The sequence below is a fragment of the Cavia porcellus genome, unplaced genomic scaffold, assembly GCF_034190915.1.
Source record: "Cavia porcellus strain 051 isolate PalLab524CR breed Dunkin Hartley unplaced genomic scaffold, mCavPor4.1 scaffold_17, whole genome shotgun sequence".
In the NCBI taxonomy this organism is placed as follows: domain Eukaryota; kingdom Metazoa; phylum Chordata; class Mammalia; order Rodentia; family Caviidae; genus Cavia; species Cavia porcellus.
In genome coordinates, this window is record NW_026947500.1 from 27,942,870 (window position 1) to 27,960,644 (window position 17,775).

At 49.9% G+C, this 17,775-nt stretch overlaps 1 protein-coding gene across 5 annotated transcripts; it reads left to right on the plus strand.

Moving 5' to 3' along the window:
• Nucleotides 1–75: 75 nt before the first annotated feature.
• Nucleotides 76–15,299, plus strand: Fadd (Fas associated via death domain). 5 transcript variants are annotated; one of them, XR_010040128.1, is made up of 3 exons: nucleotides 76–448; nucleotides 3,715–5,566; nucleotides 12,436–15,299. XR_010040128.1 is itself a non-coding variant. In XM_003468324.5 (2 exons), the coding sequence occupies exons 1-2, from the start codon at nucleotides 163–165 to the stop codon at nucleotides 4,047–4,049; spliced, it is 621 nt and encodes a 206-aa protein (XP_003468372.1). In that variant the 5' UTR covers nucleotides 76–162; the 3' UTR covers nucleotides 4,050–9,310. The 5 variants fall into 5 exon arrangements, 1 of the variants encoding a protein (XP_003468372.1); XR_010040130.1 differs by having other exon boundaries at nucleotides 3,715–4,379; XR_001200920.3 differs by lacking the exon at nucleotides 12,436–15,299 and adding an exon at nucleotides 8,942–9,310.
• The last annotated feature ends 2,476 nt before the right edge of the window (nucleotides 15,300–17,775 follow it).

Sequence of the window (17,775 nt, forward strand, 5' to 3'; positions counted from 1 at the left end):
AAAGAGCATGCGCAGGTCTCGTGTTCCCGCGAGACTTCAAGCGAGGACGGCTACAGTGACTTCCGGTAACAACCCGGAAGTGGAAGTGTAAAATCACTACGGATTTAGCGGAGCTTCGGACGTTTAGCGCGCGGCTGCCCGGATCTGGCCAGCCTGAGCGCCATGGACCCCTTCCTGGTGCTGCTACACTCTTTATCGACCCGCCTGTCGGACAGAGAACTGACTGAGCTCAAGTTCTTATGCCGGAATCGCGTGAGCAAGAGGAAACTGGAGCTCATGGAAAGTGGCCTCGACCTCTTCAACGTGCTGCTAGAGCAGAACGATCTGGACGCCGAGCGCACAGATCTGCTGCGCCAACTGCTGACCTCTCTGCGGCGCCAAGACCTGCTACAGTGCCTAGACAGCTTCGAGGTGGAGGCTACCGCTGGAGCATCTCTGAGGGAGACAGGTGCGTGTGTGGGGGCCAAGGAGGCAAAGCCAGTTCGCCCAGCCGCAGTCCGTGAGACCCCACCGGGCGCCTGACTTTTGCCAGGTTCGGTTTGTGTAACATGTCTCCAGAGGACTCAGGGGCGAGTGGCACACCCGCTTTACAGATGGGAGAATCAAAATTCCAAACAGTTCATTCACCCAAGGTTGCAGAGCCTAAACACCCACCTCCTGATCCTCAGTGTTTACTTAACCACCCCGAGGAAAATGACAAAACTCGCCAGAGAAAGCAGCTTTGCTAACATCAGGATGAACTGCAGGCGTAGGAAGTGGTCAGAGGTCAGCGGAGTCTGTTATTGCAGACTTCTGCCTCTGCGAGTGTGCCTGGCTCATAATACCCGTTATCGACCTGGGAGAATTGTGCCTCACTTATTAACTCTGACCCGCGGGCTTACAGAGTGACGCCTACTACACAATTACCATATTGCTTAATGTTCACAGTAGCCCTGCTAAATACTGTTTACTATGGTTTAAATTTAATGTGCTCTCCAAAAGCCTCATATGTTCAAAGATGTGACTTTTAGAAGGTGGTTGGAGCAATGGATGCTTTGCTCGTGGTACATTAATCCATTGAGTGCATTGCTGAATGTGCTTGGAGGTGGTCACTGGGGGAGTTGTCTAAAAGGGTATATTTTTATCCCAAATCTTTCCCTTCTTTGTTTCTTGACTTCCATGGGGTAGAACAGCTTTCTTGTGCCCTTCCATCATACCATTTCTTTTTTTTTTTTTTTTTTTGTCTTTTTCGGTACCAGGGATCGAACTCACGACTGCCTGCTTGCAAGGCAGGTGCTTATGCCGCTGAGCTAAATCCCCAGCCCCTCATCATACCATTTCTACTTTGAAAGCAGACATCCATGGGTAGAGGCTCTGAAACCACGAGCCAAACAGCCAGAAGTAAACCAAGACTGCCTGACCTCAGGTCATGTGGTTCTTGTTGAGCATCCTAATTTAAGTCTCAAGTTTGAAATGTCACAAAATTTAAAATTTTCAAGCACTGACGTGATGCCCCAAGCAGGGCATTCCATATCAGGAAACTTTGTTCCATACACAAAGTTACTTAAGGTAATTTGTAAAGTTACCTTCAGACTAAGATATAGAGGAAAAAAGGAATTTTGTGTGTAGACTGGAGTCCCAAAATCCCTCATGATTATGCAGATATTCAGAAATTAGATAAAGGAGGGCCAGGGTTTAGCTCAGCATAAGTGCCTGCCTGGCACTTATGAGTTCGATCCCCAGTACCAAAAAGAAAAAATGAGATAAGGAATTCCCTGTGTCAGCCACAGCACTGCCTCTTTGATGAGAGTTGTTCCTTCCTGATCTGTCAGCCCCCTCTCCACCATTACCTGTGGCTTACAGCAGTTTTAGGAGTTAAAATGAGTCCAGAGTTCAATGTTTCTCAGCCTCGCTTCCTTGTTTCTCAGGCTCAGGGAGGGAGCGTGGGGTGAACCTTGGGGATACACTTCACAGGCTTCAGGCAGTTGCTTGGGATTGGCCATTGAGTCAATGAACAAAACAGGAATAAACACTCTCACCATGATTGTTACTCTACAAGAACTAGTGCTTATTGTTGGCAAGCAGAGCAACTCCTCTATCTGAAGGCATTCAAGGTTCTGATATAACACTGCTGACCAGACAGAACAGGACAGAAAAACTGTCTTCATGAGCATTTACTCATGAGGAGATGCGGATAAATTTAAAATATGGTGCTGAAAGTATGTATAATAACTTCTTAGGCTTATGTTTGTGAGTGCATGTGGCTGCGTGTGTGTGGCTATGTGTGTTTATGTAGTTACCTAATTACTGGAGGAAAGTACACCAGGTTGACAGCGTGTATGGCTAGATGGGGAACTGGTGATTCCGTATTTCTATATTAGGGCATTTCAGCACCATGGTTAAAAGCTGGTTCTGATACTAGCTTCAGCTTTTGAATCCTGACTTTACCATTTTCTAGCTGTATGATGCCAGGGAAGTCTTAACATCCCTGTACCTGTTTCTTTCCTAGTACCAATGGTTGTAGTAACAAGAATCTCACTCTCACAGCTATCAGTGCTATAGGAGTTGGCACAAGTGTCAACAGTGTCCCTGTTATGTAGGAACAGATTGAATTGTTAGGTGCTCTCCTTGTAGCACCTTGTTCTGCCTCAACTCTCCTCTCCCATTCCAGAAGTAGCCTGTTAGGATCTGCGGTGCTCAGCTCTCGCATCTTAGTAGTGGCCATTCAGCTGAGACACATAGTAGCCAAGGGTCAAAATCTGATGGTCAGGGCAGCCTTGAATTGAGTGTGCACCAGTCTCCTGGGGCTGCCATAACAAATTATCACTAACTTGGTGTTTAAAGCAACAAGAATGCTAGATGTGATGGCACACGCCTGTAGTCCTAGCACCAGGGAGTTAGGAAGGAGAAGGAATGCTATAACTTCAAGGCCAGTTCAAACTACATACTGAGACCCTGTCTCAAAAGCCATGGGAATGTAACCTCTCACAATCTAGCGGCCAGAAATCTAGAGAAGCCAGGCGCCAGCTGGGTTATGCTCCCTCTGAAGACTTGGAAACCATCCTGCCCTGTCCTGTTCAGCTTCTGGGATCCCAGGCCTTCCTTAGCCAAGGGTCTTTACACTGAGCTACATCCCCAGCCCTTATTATGGTGAGACAAGATCTTGACCCGGTTGGGTTGTAATTTAGGGTCCTCCTCGCCCCAGCCTCCCAGAATGCTGGAATTACAGGTGTGTGCTGTCACACTTGATTCTATATGTACCTTGTAAAGACAGCTGTCATTGGATTTAAGGTGCACCCAGATAATCTAAGTTGAATGATCTCTCAAGATCCTCACTTAATTACATCTGCAAAGGTACTTTTCTAAGTACATGGACATGGAGTTTCAACAGTTTGACATGGAGATAGCTTTCAAGGACCATCGCTCACCCTATTGTGGAGTGGGATATGAGGGCAACCCTGTTTTCTTCCCTCTCAGGACTCCCCAACCTCTCAGTTCCCCCACTCCTAGGCAGGTAGCCTAATATAACCTACTAAGGGATGGGAGCTGGCTCGCGCAGAATTAATGGCCAGTCTTGGGCTTTCTATTGCAGCCCTTGAGCTATGAGCTGACTCTGGTCTCAAGACAGGACCTGCAGCCTGACCTGGGCAACATCAAAGCCTTGGGGGTTGGGGGACTCCATCTCCTAAAAGTTCTGCAAAATTCCAATAAATCATCTTGCACTCTCCCTCCCAGACCTGCGCACAGCATTTGACATCATCTGCGATAACGTGGGAAGAGACTGGAAAAGACTGGCCCGTCAGCTTAACATTTCCGACACCAAGATTGACGCAATTGAGGAGCGATACCCCCGAAACCTACCAGAGCGTGTGAGGGAGTCGCTGAGGATCTGGGGGAACTTGCAGAAGGAGAACGCAACTGTGGCCCGCCTGGTGCAAGTGCTCCGGGACTGCAGGATGAACCTGGTGGCCGACCTTGTGGAGGAGGAACAGCAGGCCCGGGAGTCCCAAAATGAGAGCAAAAGCATGTCCTCAATGGCATGGGAATCAGAAGCATCCTCCTCACAGTGACCTTCACAGCCCCACCACTCTTCTGGGGGACCATTATCCACTTGGTGCTGTCCACCGAAAGCAGCGTAGTACCTTTGCTGCCCAGCACTAAAAAGACCCCAAGAAACTAGGCAGAGAGCCCTGTTTCTGCAGCTGCAGCCCCATCACTTCTCAGTGAAGGCAGTGTTAACTGAGCATCTGTCGGGCTGGGGTTTGAACACTGCACAGATGTTCCCATGTGTTCTTTACCGTCACCATTTTTTTCAGTGAGCACCTGCAGGAAAAAGTTGAAACTGCTGAACACATAGAAGGAACCCGCTGACATTGTCAGTTGTTACTGTCACTCTGCAGGTGAGTAGGGCAGGAGGGAGTCAGAAAGGTGGCACATCTGATTCCAAATCCACACTTCTCACCACTGTCCAGCTGCCACCCCCACAGCTGACTTCAGGGTAGACCTAGGACACCAGGATCCTGCCCTGGAGTCATGACCCACACACCTCTGGCCTCTGAGTGAGCAGAGTCTGAGGCTGGCCGAAGGGACAGTGGTGGCTGTGGGACAGACTGAGGGGTCTTCAGAAGTGCTCGTGTCTGGTGCACTCGATAAACGTTCTCACAAGAGGACGATTGCTGTGATTGTGCAGTTTACCATTTGTATCAGAATGACTGTGTGATAACAGAACCAGCAAGAGAGCAGGAGCTGTAAGAATCGAGCCCTGCAATCTGTTGAGCAAGTAAGTGCCTTTGCTCTGGAAACTGTTCCATAGAATGAGTTGCTATTCCTTTTGAGGACACTTTGATCTTGAATCTTCTCTGGAGCCACACTACAGCAATGGCAGTCTGCCTTGTGCTCATCCCGGGTGCTCACCTATGAGTAGGTGGTAGATCACTATATGGCACTAACCATGAGCGAAGGGTGGTCCAGCTTTGCCCTTTTGGAGCTGCCTGCTTCTGACAATCATCAAACTAAAGCCAAGCCGTGGCATTTTGTGCCGGCTCTGCCCTTGTGAGTGTAGAAAACCGCATGTGCCATGCTGTGCTACCTGCACCCTGGATTATCAAGTCCCTGGGCAAGGTTCTAGGCACACTGTCACACTAAACTGTGGCCATGGCCTTTGAACTCCTCTGTGCCTTCCTGGTTGTTCCTTCTCAGGGAACAGGAGCAGGAATGTGGAGCAGAGCTAGATTCCACCCAGCCTCCCATGCCTTTGAAGGCACCCAGCGTGACGCTTGGAAGTGGAGTTGCGTCCCCAGACCTGGAAGTCCTGTTTTTCCTCTCTGCTGGACCACACCACTGTGCATCCTGGGATCGGGAGGAGATGGGCCAGCTCCTGAGAATGTGGAACACAGAACCAGCCCTGGAAAGGGGGCCCAGAGCCACACAGAGGCATCCGTCACAGAGCAGCTGCTATCATGACACTGCAGGCGCTGAGACTATGCCTAGTAGGACAGCAGCCTGCCCTCGGGGACCTCGGGCTGTCCCTGCTTACCCAGAACAGAAGAGAAAAGGCAGTAGTGCTCACAAGGCCCTAGGCATAAAGGTGATGGCAGCAAGTTTTTGACAATGGAAATTATTTGCTGGATAATGAACTTTTTTCTGTGCTGTTGCTATGATGCATTTTTTTGTTGTTGTTTTGAGACAAAGTCTTGCTAGGTAGTTCAGGTTGGCCTTAACTCACTGGATAGCCTATGCTGACCTCACACCATGATCCTCCTGCCCCAGCCTCCTGAGTGCTGGGGTTACAGTTGTATGCCACCGCACCCAGCTCATTTTTCAGTTTTTAAAGACTCCTGAAAATATGGTAGTTGACTGCACTGGCAGGCAGGGCACATGCACAGGGAGAGAGAGAACACATGGCCTCTCAGGTTGGCCTGGGTTTGAGTCCTGGCTGCCCCTAGTGGCCACATCACCCCAAAGGGACCATCAGTAAACACTAAGAATCTGTGAGTATCACTTCTCAGGGACCTTAAAAATAAGCAGCAAAGCTGAACATGGTGACATACATCTGTAATCCCAGCCCAAGGCAGAAAGATTACAAGTTCGAGCCCAGGCCACTTAGCAACTTAGCAAAGGCCCTGGATTGGCTCTCCAGTTCTGGAAAAAGAACAAAAACCAAGCAAGGCTTTACCTGGAGCCCTAGGGAGCTGTCCAGAGGCCATTTTGCCCAGAACATGGGAGCCCAGCACTCAGTTATGGCCCTAGGATGTCATCTTCCTTTCTTCTGTAGTTGGAGTTGGGGGAACAGGGCAGCCCCTTTCAAGGGAAGGCACTCAGGATCTTCCTGACCCTCCTTGGGACAGAAGTGCTCAATGTCCTGTGGGCACCGTGACCTTGGATACAGGTTCCGATGCACCCCACTCAGTCCGGAGCTGTTGTGTTTGAAGAGGGTTTCTTGGGGGAGGGGCGGCGGAATCACATTCCTTTTTTTTTTGGTACCAGGGATCAAACTCTTGACCTCACACTTGCCAGGCAGGCACTTACACCACTGAGCTACATCACTGGCCACATTCCTCTCTTTGCCTCTATACAATCCATGATTCTGAAAAAGGTGCACTCAGGCTGTGGGGTTTGCCTGACAGCACAAGTGAGCAGCCACAGCTTGCTGTCCTAAGTCTAGAGGTCTCAGCTTTGCAGGGGACTCCAGGCCTCTCCACGGTTTGTCCTGGACCAAAGGCTCCAGCCCTCCTTTCCCAGCTGCCTTCTCCCACCATGGCAGCCCTGCTTTCCCAACTGCACCCCAAACAGCGCTCTCCAGCAACCACCCCCTAGACTCCAGGGTGCTCCAAATCTGCTGCACCTGGTCTTCCCCTGTAGGAGTTGCAGTTTGTCCTGGCTGTTGAGGACTCTCCCTTTGAGATGCTGTTCTTGAGCACCCTTGTCATGACCACCTCCTCGAAGATGCCACGCTGTCTTCTCACCAGGAGCACAGACCCCTTCTAGACCTGTCCTGTCCCAGATCCTGGGCATCTGCTGTGTCTCTCTAGGCTATATCTTTCCTGGAGGCCCTGTCCCCTTCCTATCAGTGGCCTCAGTGGCCCTATGGAGACCATCCTGATACCTAGTATGAGTTTCTTGTGGCTGCTACAACAAATCCCTGCTTGTTGACTGGCTTCACTCACATTTTTCTTAAGGTTCTAAAGGTTAGGAATCCAAAGTGGATCTCTCAGGGCTCAAGTCATTTGTGAGCAGGCCTGGCTCCTTGCCATGGGCAGCATCTCTGTCAGCCTGCACGCATCTGAGCTTCCAGCTCAGAGTCTTCCCGTTACATTCCTTCCTGTCTCCCTGCCCTCTTCCTCCCTCCCCCACTGCAAGAGGCTTTGCGATCTCTTTGTGGTATCTGAGTAAATCAAAATCATCTTCCCATCGTCGCATCCTTCATCTAACACTGTGTAACATGCCTTTTGCCATGTCAGGGAGCCCACGGGTCCAGGCATTCGGATGTGGACAGTGGTCCTAGCTCTTTGCTGGATGCTCTCTCATCTGCCCACCAGACCAGCCTTCTCCTCGCCCTTAGGCTCACTTGTGCCACATAGCAGACCTGGGTCCTGAACCCAGTTCCTCATAAGTGTCACTCTTGGCCACCTTCTCTTCTGCCCTTTCTGCAGTCCTCATTCCCAACATGGCCACCCTCTGTTCTGGACCAGGACACACTGGCCTAATTCATCTCCTGCCTCTGCTCTTACCCTGGCCCAGCTCAACCCAGCCCCCACCAGCAGCTGCAACCACAGACCCCTGTCTGTCTCGGAGAAGCCACATGCTCTCCGTGCAGGTTTTACTTCATTTTTTTATTCCATGATAACTGTTGTGAGTCATCTAGCTGAGTACTTTCTGACCACACAGTCCCCATGTGGACAGCGTTTGGAACCAGATGGCGAACGTGACTTGGGCTGCCCCTGTTCATGCCAAAGTGGCCAGTCACCCTGACTTGTCTTTTTCAGGGAAAATATGCAACAGAAAGCATTTTCACTTCAGCAACCCTTAGGCTCTTGAACCATGCACGTCAAGCCTGTGATCTGTCACCAAGCGGCAAGCTGACTCAAGGAAAGAAGTGACATGGTGAGACAGGATAGAAGAAATAAAGATAGAAGGAAACAAGGAGAGTCGTAGTTTTAAAGTTGTACTTTTAAGACGACTACACTTAGTTTCCCAGGATTATCTATTGCTTTATGTCATATTTTACACTCTGAGCGTGTTCATACGCCCGTCTTTTTTCTTCCAGGCCCATCACAACTAAATCCTTTAGAGATACTGTAAGTGTGATGTGCCAACTTAACTGGATTAAATGCTTAAGGCAGTAACGAAGCCCAATTACCCATGTATCTAGCCAGCTCACAGAGCATGTGTGTGGGCACTGTGTATGGTCCCCACTATACAATAGGGTACCCCTGCCTCTCACTGTCCTGCCCTCTCCTGACCACCACAAACTAAACAACTCTGCTCTCCTAGATCCTTCCACTTTTCTGCCTTGCAACCAGCTAATCATGGACTGAGTTCTTAGAATCCGTGAGCCAATATTAAACTTCTCTAGCCTGTCAGGTATTAAGTTTCAGTGATAGGAAACCTAACAAAATCCGTAAATTAGTTGATAAGGTAAAGAGTCAACTACACAATAATCTCAATCTGTAATCCCAAGTACCCATGAGGCTGAGGCAAGAGAATTGCTTCTAGCTTGAGGTCAACCTCCTCCACATAGCAAGACCCTTTCTCAAAGTGTAAAAAAAAAAAAAAATGATAAAGAGCAGCCGCCTCAAAATGTTCTGTCTCAAGTGGAACATCTTAGATCACCTATCTTAATTCCTCTAAGAACACATTTTTCCCTATCCGCCAGCCATCACAGGTCCCTGTTTAGGGCCTGTCCTCTGTTACTAGTGGGTACTGTAATTCTGCCTGATAAATTCTTGTGTACCCCTCACAGATGCATCCTGAAAATCTGCTTTCTGTGACAAGGACGAAGAACTGACTCAGACTGTGCTGAGTCTGTCTCTTCAGGGGACCTCAAACTCATCTGGTGACAATAGGAATGAAGTTGTGTGCTGAAATGGGGCGACATGGTAGCCATTTGTGCTACTTGCAACACAAGGGTTCCAGAACTGACAGTGGTGGAGATGAGGTTATGGTTTCAGCCAGGGTCACACACAGTGTCCAAGCTGTTCGTAACGAAGCGTTCTGGAGGTGGACAGTGGTGACGGCACAGTTCATGGTCCCAGGCTCCATGCTGGAAAACGGTTAGAAGGGTAAATTTAATGTTAGGCATATTTTTTCACAATAAAAAAGTCAGACCTCATTGTTAGCTATGCATGCATTTCATTCTCAGTTTAAACTGTCTTGCTGGCATCCCTTCCTAATTTGTCATTTTATGGGTAATAGAGATAATCATGAAGGCTGAAAGTATAAGTTTGTATTCTGCTTTAGTTTTCATTCATTGAAATTATTTTTTTTTTTTTTTTGTCTTTTTCGTTTTTATCAGTACCAGGGATCGAACTCACGACTGCCTGCTTGCAAGGCAGGCACTTATGCCAGTGAGCTAAATCTCCAGCCCCTATTCATTGAAAATAAAAACCCAGTGATCACTGACGGCCCAGGGCAGTGTCAGTCCTTCCAGAGGGGCTCTGGCTGGAGGAGCCAGGCTCCGCAGACCTGCATCCCCCTGGAATGAGGTCCTCATCTCAGCAGCATCATGCAGCACAGCATGAGCAGTGCATGCCCTCACTGCCCCGTGCCACTTGTCCCTGCCATGGCAGGACTCGTCCAAACTTCAGCAGCCTCTACCTGCATTCCCCATACCCTTCCCCGCATCCCACCCAGGTTTGAGGTCCTTAGACCCTGCCACAGTGCCCCAGTGGCAGCCTGCCCAGCTGCCCCTGCAGGCCCCTACTCTGCTGCCCCACTTGGGTCTGAGGGCTGCTGCAACACTCGGCCTGAAACCATATCTAAAAAGAACCATCAAATTGGGTATTTGGTGCATTTTGACACAAAAACGTTATGCCAGTACTTGTCACTGCTTTGGCGCCCAGCGGGCAAGCCAGAACTTGTCAGTATCCATTACCTCATGACGTAACTGCCCTTCACAGCCGAAACAGTTTGTTTGGTACTCATTAGTTTTGGCACTTGTCACACTTCTCAGAAATGATTAGTGGCAATTGCTGAGGTATTGCTGTTCTGTATGTGAGTGAAGGAAGTCCCAGGAAGGAAAGGAAAAGGCCCAGAATCCCCAGACCTGCAGCAGAGTTGTCTGGTTTCCAGAGCAACCCAGCTGCAATCTCACAGTGGCCTTTGGTGGCCAGCCTCCGTGACGGTGGCAGCATCGAGCTTCCCCGGAGCAGGTCCTAGCATTCATCCTGCCCGTAGCAGTGAGCCACCCACTGCCCTCCCATAGTTCCTGCTTGGCAGCTGCCACCTGCCAGGAGTCCTGTCCCAAGAGCCAAGAAAGAGCGCCGAAAGGACCGGATGGGGAGATGGGGTTTGGATCCTGAGTTCCTTCAGGCTGCAGGATCAGAGGATAAAGAGGGGCTACTAGATGGGGTGGGGAGGCTGGCATGTCCCAGGCAGGGCTGAGGGTAGGAGGGGACCTGAGTAGTGTGTGGTGCCAGAGGACACAGAGAATGGATCCAAGAGCTTCTTGGAGCTTGGCATGGTGGGACACGGGGGTGGGGTTTCCAGGAAGAGGACAGTGTCCTGGAAAGAACTAGTGCCGAGAAGGAGACATGGAGGCTGTGGCATGGGGAGTGTGGCATGATCAGGTGGGGCCAGGCCTGGCAGGAGTGGACGCCGAGTCTGTGAGGACATAGAGAACCAGGGGCTCCAGCATCAAGCTGAGCAGAGACGGCAGCACAGGAGCCGAACTTACATCAGTCCACCCTCAGGACATGGCTCCTGGGAGACTCTTCTGTGAGACGTCTAGCCCCACCTCCAGAGTCTGAGTCAGTTGGGAGCAGAGCCTGGGAGCCAGCCCTGCATAGCCCCCTTGCTGCTGGGGGAGGAGGGCTGCCGGTTTCATCACCCACAGCCAAGACCTACTGCTAATTGTCCTGGCCTATCTCGTATACCCTACCAAACTGCTAGGACAGGCTGGGGCCGCCTTAACTCACTTTTGATCTCATATGCGGGCAGAGGTACCCATTACAACCAGGCCCCCGGGGGAGATCTTAGCCCTCCCATGCCATGCGGGCTTTGTCTGCTGGGTAACAGCTTTCACCCCACCCGGTGGGCACAGGATGGATCCCTGGGTTCCAGGTGGGCCCTCTGCCTGGAGGGCGAATCCTGGATTTTCAACCTGCCCTTCCCCAGGAAGCTACAGTGTAAGCAGAGGCCAGGGGTGCACCAGGGGTGCGTGCCGTGCGGGGCTTTTGTTGTGTCCTTAGACTTATCCGGGGAGGCTCCATTGTCCAATTTGCTAAACAAATTGACCTGAGTCTTGACAGTTTCCCTGCCCCGTCCTGAGATTACACAGTGCAGGGCCTGCAGTCCCTTCAGTGTCCTGGTTCTTGAGCTCTGTGTCCCCAGCTTTCACCCTATGTCCCCTGAACTCCCTGAGTGTCTTATATCAGGCTTGCACTCCTGACCTGCCAGCCATGGCCCTGAGCAGAGGGGCTGTGCCTTTGCTTACCGTGTCCTCTGTTCACTGCCGTTGAACCCCTACCTACTGTCTGCTGCAAGCAGATTGGGAAGCTTCTGCCTTCTGATTCCTGCTGTGCTGGGACGGGGTGGGGTGGGGGGCTCTGAGCTCTACTGGTATCAATTAGTGATTGGACCTTTTAGGTCTTTTGGTGGTTTGTTTGGTTTTTTTGTTGTTGTTGTTTTGTTTTTTGTTTTTGTTGTTTGTTTTCTTGAGACAGGGTCTCACTATGAAATGCAGGCTGGCCTGGAAGTCACAGTGCTCTTGCAACCTCCTGTGCACAACCACACCTGGCTCTGGATCTACTGTTATATGCATGGAAACTGCTTTAGGCACTGGGAGGAGGGAAATGTTTGGGGGATAAAACCTGGTTCCTGATTCTAAGGAGTACCAGGTCTAATGAGAGAGACAACAGGGAAATAACACCGAGGAAAAGACAAGTCTTGAGAGCTAAAGGGACTTGTCATTAGATGGAGTTCCTAGTTCCAAGGCCCATACAATTTCCAGGACACCAAATTGCCTTTTCATGGAGGATGCTATTTGTGTTGGGTTTTGTAGGATAAGTAAGAGCTCTCCAGATGGCAAGCAAATAGAAAGAGGAAAGGAACATTGTAAGGCATCAAACTGTTTAGTGGGGCTGGTTCCAGGCAGATTCAGGAAGCTGGGAGTAAAGGAAGAATTTATATTTTATCTCTTAGACAAAAAAAAAAAAAAAAAACAGTAAAATATTTGAAATAGGACATGATTAAATGTGTCACAACTCACTAGAGATCTCATGTGTTTTTGTTTGTTAGAAAACTGAGAAAAACAACAGACGTGGTGTGGCACATACCTGTAATTCCAGCACTCGGGAGGCTGAGGCAAGAGGATTGCAGTGATTTCAAGACCAGCCTGGGATACTTAATGAGTTCAAGTCCAGCCTAAACTGCACAGCAAGACCTGCCTTAAAAAAAAAAAAAAAGACAAAGAACAAATGAGAAAAACAAATAGACTGGATTTCTTAGGGTCACGCTCCAACCTTCTGACGAGTGTGGAGGCATGGGTGATACATATAACCATTTGGGAAGGCTGTGGTGTGTTAATGAAGGCTGTGTAGGAGCTTGGCTCTCACCCTTTGTGTGTGTGTGTGTGTGTGTGTGTGTGTGTGTCTTTTTGTTTTGGTTTTTTTTTTTTTTTCATTTTTTTTAAAGCCAGTCAAATTTAGCAGTGTAGGGGGGTGGTATACCAACTTTAGTGACACTAATGTTAATAAGTTCTGATAACCCACTGCCATTGGACCAGCCTTTTATTACTTTTTTTTTTTTAATGTGTGTGTATGTCTTTTTGAAATAGGGTCTTGCTATGCCATTCAGGCTGGCTTTGCACTCACACTGTGACTCAGGCTGGTCTCTAACTCACAATGATCCTCCTGCCTCAGCCTCCCAAGTGCTGGGATTACAGGCATGCGCCATCACACCTGGATTGGCTCTCACTTTTTCCCAGTGTCCTTTGAGGGAGTCTTGGGTCAGTCTCAAGGTCCCTCAAACTGTAATTACAGCAAATTCAGTTTTCCTCATCTGACAAGGAGATGGAAGGTGAGGTTCTAGAGGGCTTGGGGATTAGTACAGGGATTCCCCATAGGAAGTGAGGGACAGGTCCCCTAGACTTTCCACAGCTCATTCAGCTGAACTGACCCACAGAACCAGACAGGCACGGCAGGCCCACAACATGGCATGCCTTGGGGGAGGGACAAAGTCCACCCCAGGCCATGATCATAGGTAGCTACCTGTCCTAGGAAAGCTGCCCGGTGGGTAATCCCTGGTGGCCTGCAAGTGACCAGGCATCTTTGCACCATGCAGGAGAAGCCCAGAGAGCTAAAGTAAAGCGTGCTCATGCCAGAAATGCCCTGCTGAAAGCACCAGCTCACACTGGAAACAAACTGTCTGTGGCCTGGTGCTGGGGCAGTCAGGGCCCCCACGCTCTCACTTTGGGGCCCCAAACACTCTCACACAGACTTCCTGGGTGTTCCCTCGTACATTTTTGCTGGACAAAGTTTGGATGCAACTTTCCCCGTCCCCCAGTTCATTTCTGCATCCCCTCGCTCGTTCGTGCCCAGAGCGGGGTGCAGCTCCCTTGGTGCAGCTCTGCTGCTCTGTCAAGAATCAAGGCTGTTTTCCCCCATCTTTGCAGCATGGTTTGACCAGGTGACTGGAAGTATGTGGAACCTCGAGAAGGATCCTTAAAGGGAGGTGTGTGTTCTTTGACATTCTTTTCCTCCTCCCTTCCGCCTGGAATGATGCATGATGGTGGGGACACAGGCACCACTGTATATAAGATCACAAGGAGGCAAAGCTTGAAGAAGGACCTTGGGTTCTGATGACTGTAATGCCATCTGCCATCCCCAGAAGGCTATGTCAGCACTGACCTGAGCCAGAGAAGAACACTTCTCTCACTAACAATACTGTGACGTGGGGTTTTAGACACTTGCCATGAAGATAACCCTGTCCAAAATGCAGGCTCACCTTCAGGACATATAAAGGAACGATGAGTGTCTCGAAACTTCAGTATCTGAAGCTGCTCATGGATTTGGCCACCCTTCGAGGCTCTGAACATGAGAGCCACTTGCAGGAAGAAGGCGGCGGGGCTGTGTTCCCGCAGCATCAGGATGCTCAGCGCCCTGATGTGGAGTCTTCCGGTCTGTCCCAAAGGGCTGGCTGGGAACTGAAAGGGAAAGATGTTCTCACCGGTGACTCACTGCTCCTGAGTGCCAAGTCCCTCACCTTGCCGCTACCTGTCCTCACCAGCTGTACACGTCACCTGCCGTGAGCACAGCCCTCCGGGGGGTGTGAGCCCCTCCGCAGTCTGCTGCTCCCTCCCGTCCAGCCTGGCACCTCTCCAGCCTCTCTCCCTGAGACCATAATGAGCTCCTAGAGTCACCAGCAGATGATTTTTGTCCCCACTCTGTGCCTTCACAGAGCTCCAGCATCCCACACTTCCTTATCACCTGGTCTCCACTCAAAGAAAACATCGGCCTAAGCCTGGTCTGGGGGTACACACCTGTAATCATGGCTACTCAGGAAGCTGAGGCAGGACGATTACACGTTCAAGGCCAGCCTGGGCAACTTATTGAGAATTTGCCTCCAAATAAAAAATGAAAAAGGGCTGGAGATGTAGCTTAGTACTTTCTGGGTTTGATCCCTGGTGCTGAAGGCATGGATTCATCATTTTATAGACATCTGTGGAGCACCCACTGTTATGGTTAACAGCCAGAGCCTACTCCCTGCTAGCTGGACCACATGGGCAGGTTGCCCAGCTTCTTGCTACCTCAGTCTTTCTCACCTGTAAAATGGGGACAATACTAGCAACCATCTATACCCAAGAGAATTCACAAAGATTAGCAAGGTCATGCACACCAAATGCTCCAGCACCCATGAAGCCCTGGAGACATGTCAGCTGTTATCATCACAGGTCAAGCAAAGGGCCTCCACCCATGAATTGGGCTGGCCAGGTTTTCTGCTTCCATTGGGGAGGAATAAAGAAAATGTGCTAATGGATTTTTGACAAATTATAAAACCAAGTCAGTGGAAGAAAGACAACTTTTCAATAAATGATGCTGGAGCAATTAGACATTCCCAGGCCAAAAGAAAAAATAAAGCTCAATGTGTACTTAAAAAAAAAATCAACCTAGCACTAGGAATGTAGCTCATTGGTAAAGTGCTTGCCTGGCATGCATGAGGCCTAGGGTTTGAACCTTAGAACCACCACCAAAAAAAACAAGAAATTGAAGTTCAAGCCAGGTATGTAATCCCAGCTCTCCGAGAGGCTGAGACAGAAGGATTAGAAGTTCCAACCCAGCCCGGGCAGCTTACTAAGACCCTTTCTCAAAATAAAAAATAAAAGACTGGAGTTCAGCTCAGTGCAGAGGCCTTGGGTTCTATCCCTAGCACCATGGCAAGCAAAGGGAAGCGATGTTGAAGCTGAGGGGAAGGAGGGACCGAGACCAGCGTCTGCTGTGTCCGATTCTGGGGCGCGCCCTCTGTGCCCCTGACGGTGTGTCTTGACTGTCTCTTCAACCTGGGGATTGCATGGCGCATCCGGTTTTATACTGAGACAGGCTGAGTATCAAGGACCTTTGCTGTGGGTCACAAAGCTATTTAGTGGCACAGCCCAAACCAAGAGCTAGGACTTCTGCATTGTGGCATTCTCCCTACCTACCTCTGCGACGAAAGGACAGAGGGGCTGGGATACCACCCGCTCCCAGCAACCATGGTGCCCCTGTGGGACTCAGAACCAGGTCTGGCCACTGATGCTGTGAGTGGGCACAAGGAGTGGGGAGAAGATGGGTGGGTATCAGGTAAGTTCCACAGCACAGTACAGCCAAGTCTCTGCCTGCACTGCACTACCAGGGCCCACCTGGGCAGCTGCGTGGGCAGGAGGGGACGTTCCTTCCAGGAGCCAGGAGGTGACTAAGGGACTCTGGGAAGGGTTTGCAGGGAGGTGAGGTTTAATGATCTGGCCTAGAGATTGTGTTTGGCTCATTTCTCTGAAACACGTGATCTTAATCCCTTCCTGGAGTGTCAGCTTCCCCAGAATCTCACCCTGGCCGCCTGCCTCCCAAGCTCCAAAATGTGTGCCCTTGTGTGCCACTACATCATTTAGCATTGCCCTTTTCAGCCCAGCAGGCGCTGCACAAGCCCTCTGCGAGAGCTAAATTCATCGCCAGCCTAGAACATCCTGTGACTTTACTGCCTCTGGACTTTGCCTGTGACCCCCCACACCACGGGGTACGCTCCTCTGCGTTTCCTACCGGGATCAGAGCGCAGGTTGGCGTTGGATGAACCTGGCTTCAAACCCTGACTTTGCTGTCTCACCAAGCTGAGAGGTGTTGGGTAACTTCCTGAAGCTCTCTGTGCTTGGGTTTCCTTATGTGTACAATGCCATTCAGTTCAAATCATTTTCCCAGAGCTGTGTCTACAACAGTCCAGTGGAAAGTCTGCACTAACTTTTAAAATGTGGTACCATCTACAGGTGTGCGTGACTTATTTTTAAACTTAAAGTAATAATTACCAATGAAAGGAGACTTGGGAAGGGGGAAATAGCTCACTCCAAGCCATGAAGAGGAAGAGTCAGGTCTGGGGCCCCACAAAGAGGAAGTGCCCTTAAGCTTTAGCCTCTTTTGCAATACAGTCCTCTCAGCTCCTCTCACAGTCCCCTCCAATTAAACCTGGCCCCACCTCCTCTAGAGTGTTATGATACTTTCGCTCATATTGTTTACTCAGATATTTGTCTGCTACCTACCACCTGCCCAAGTACCCACTCATCCATTTATCCACCCTCCACCTTCCTATATTCATTCATCTACCTACCCAGCTATTCATCCACCCATCTACCCATCCACCCCTCATTCACCCATTCATTGTCTATCCATTCTTCCCTCCATCTACCCATCTTCTCTCCCATAACCCTCCATTCATCCACCCACCATCCCCCATCCTCTTACCCCTCCATCCATCCCAGCCATCCATCCATTCACACACATATCTATCCTATCCTTTCATCCATCCACTCACCATCTATCTCATCCATTCATCCGTTCACCCATCTTTCCTTTTGGTTACCTGCCCACCCACCCATTGATTCATCTCATCCATTCACCCATCTATTCTTCCATCCATCTGTCCATCCCACTTCTCATAACCCATTCACATAACCATTCATCATTCACATATAATCCGTCCTTCTATCTATCCACCCATCCACTGCCTGGTCCGCGTAGCCATCTTCATCCACCATCACCCACACCATCATCCGCTCATCAGATGCCTGCTGCACACTGACATTATACCCAGATCCTTTGCCAGGTGTAGGAAACAATATGACACAGTGCTGGCCCTCCATCCCATGGCGTTTACGTAGATGAAGGAGGGAGAACTGCCATCTATTAAGATTTGCATTTGGAAAGTCGCCAAACTCAGATGCTGAAGGTTTGGTTTCCCTCTAATGGGCTTTTTGGATATGATTGGATCGTGAGGGCTCTAAATCCATCAGCAGATCTACCATCAATGAGATCAAACCCTGATGGTGTTATGGGATGGAAGTGGGAGGTTGGGACCTAGTTGAAGGGTATGGATCAAGGGGTTGTGATTTTGGGGACC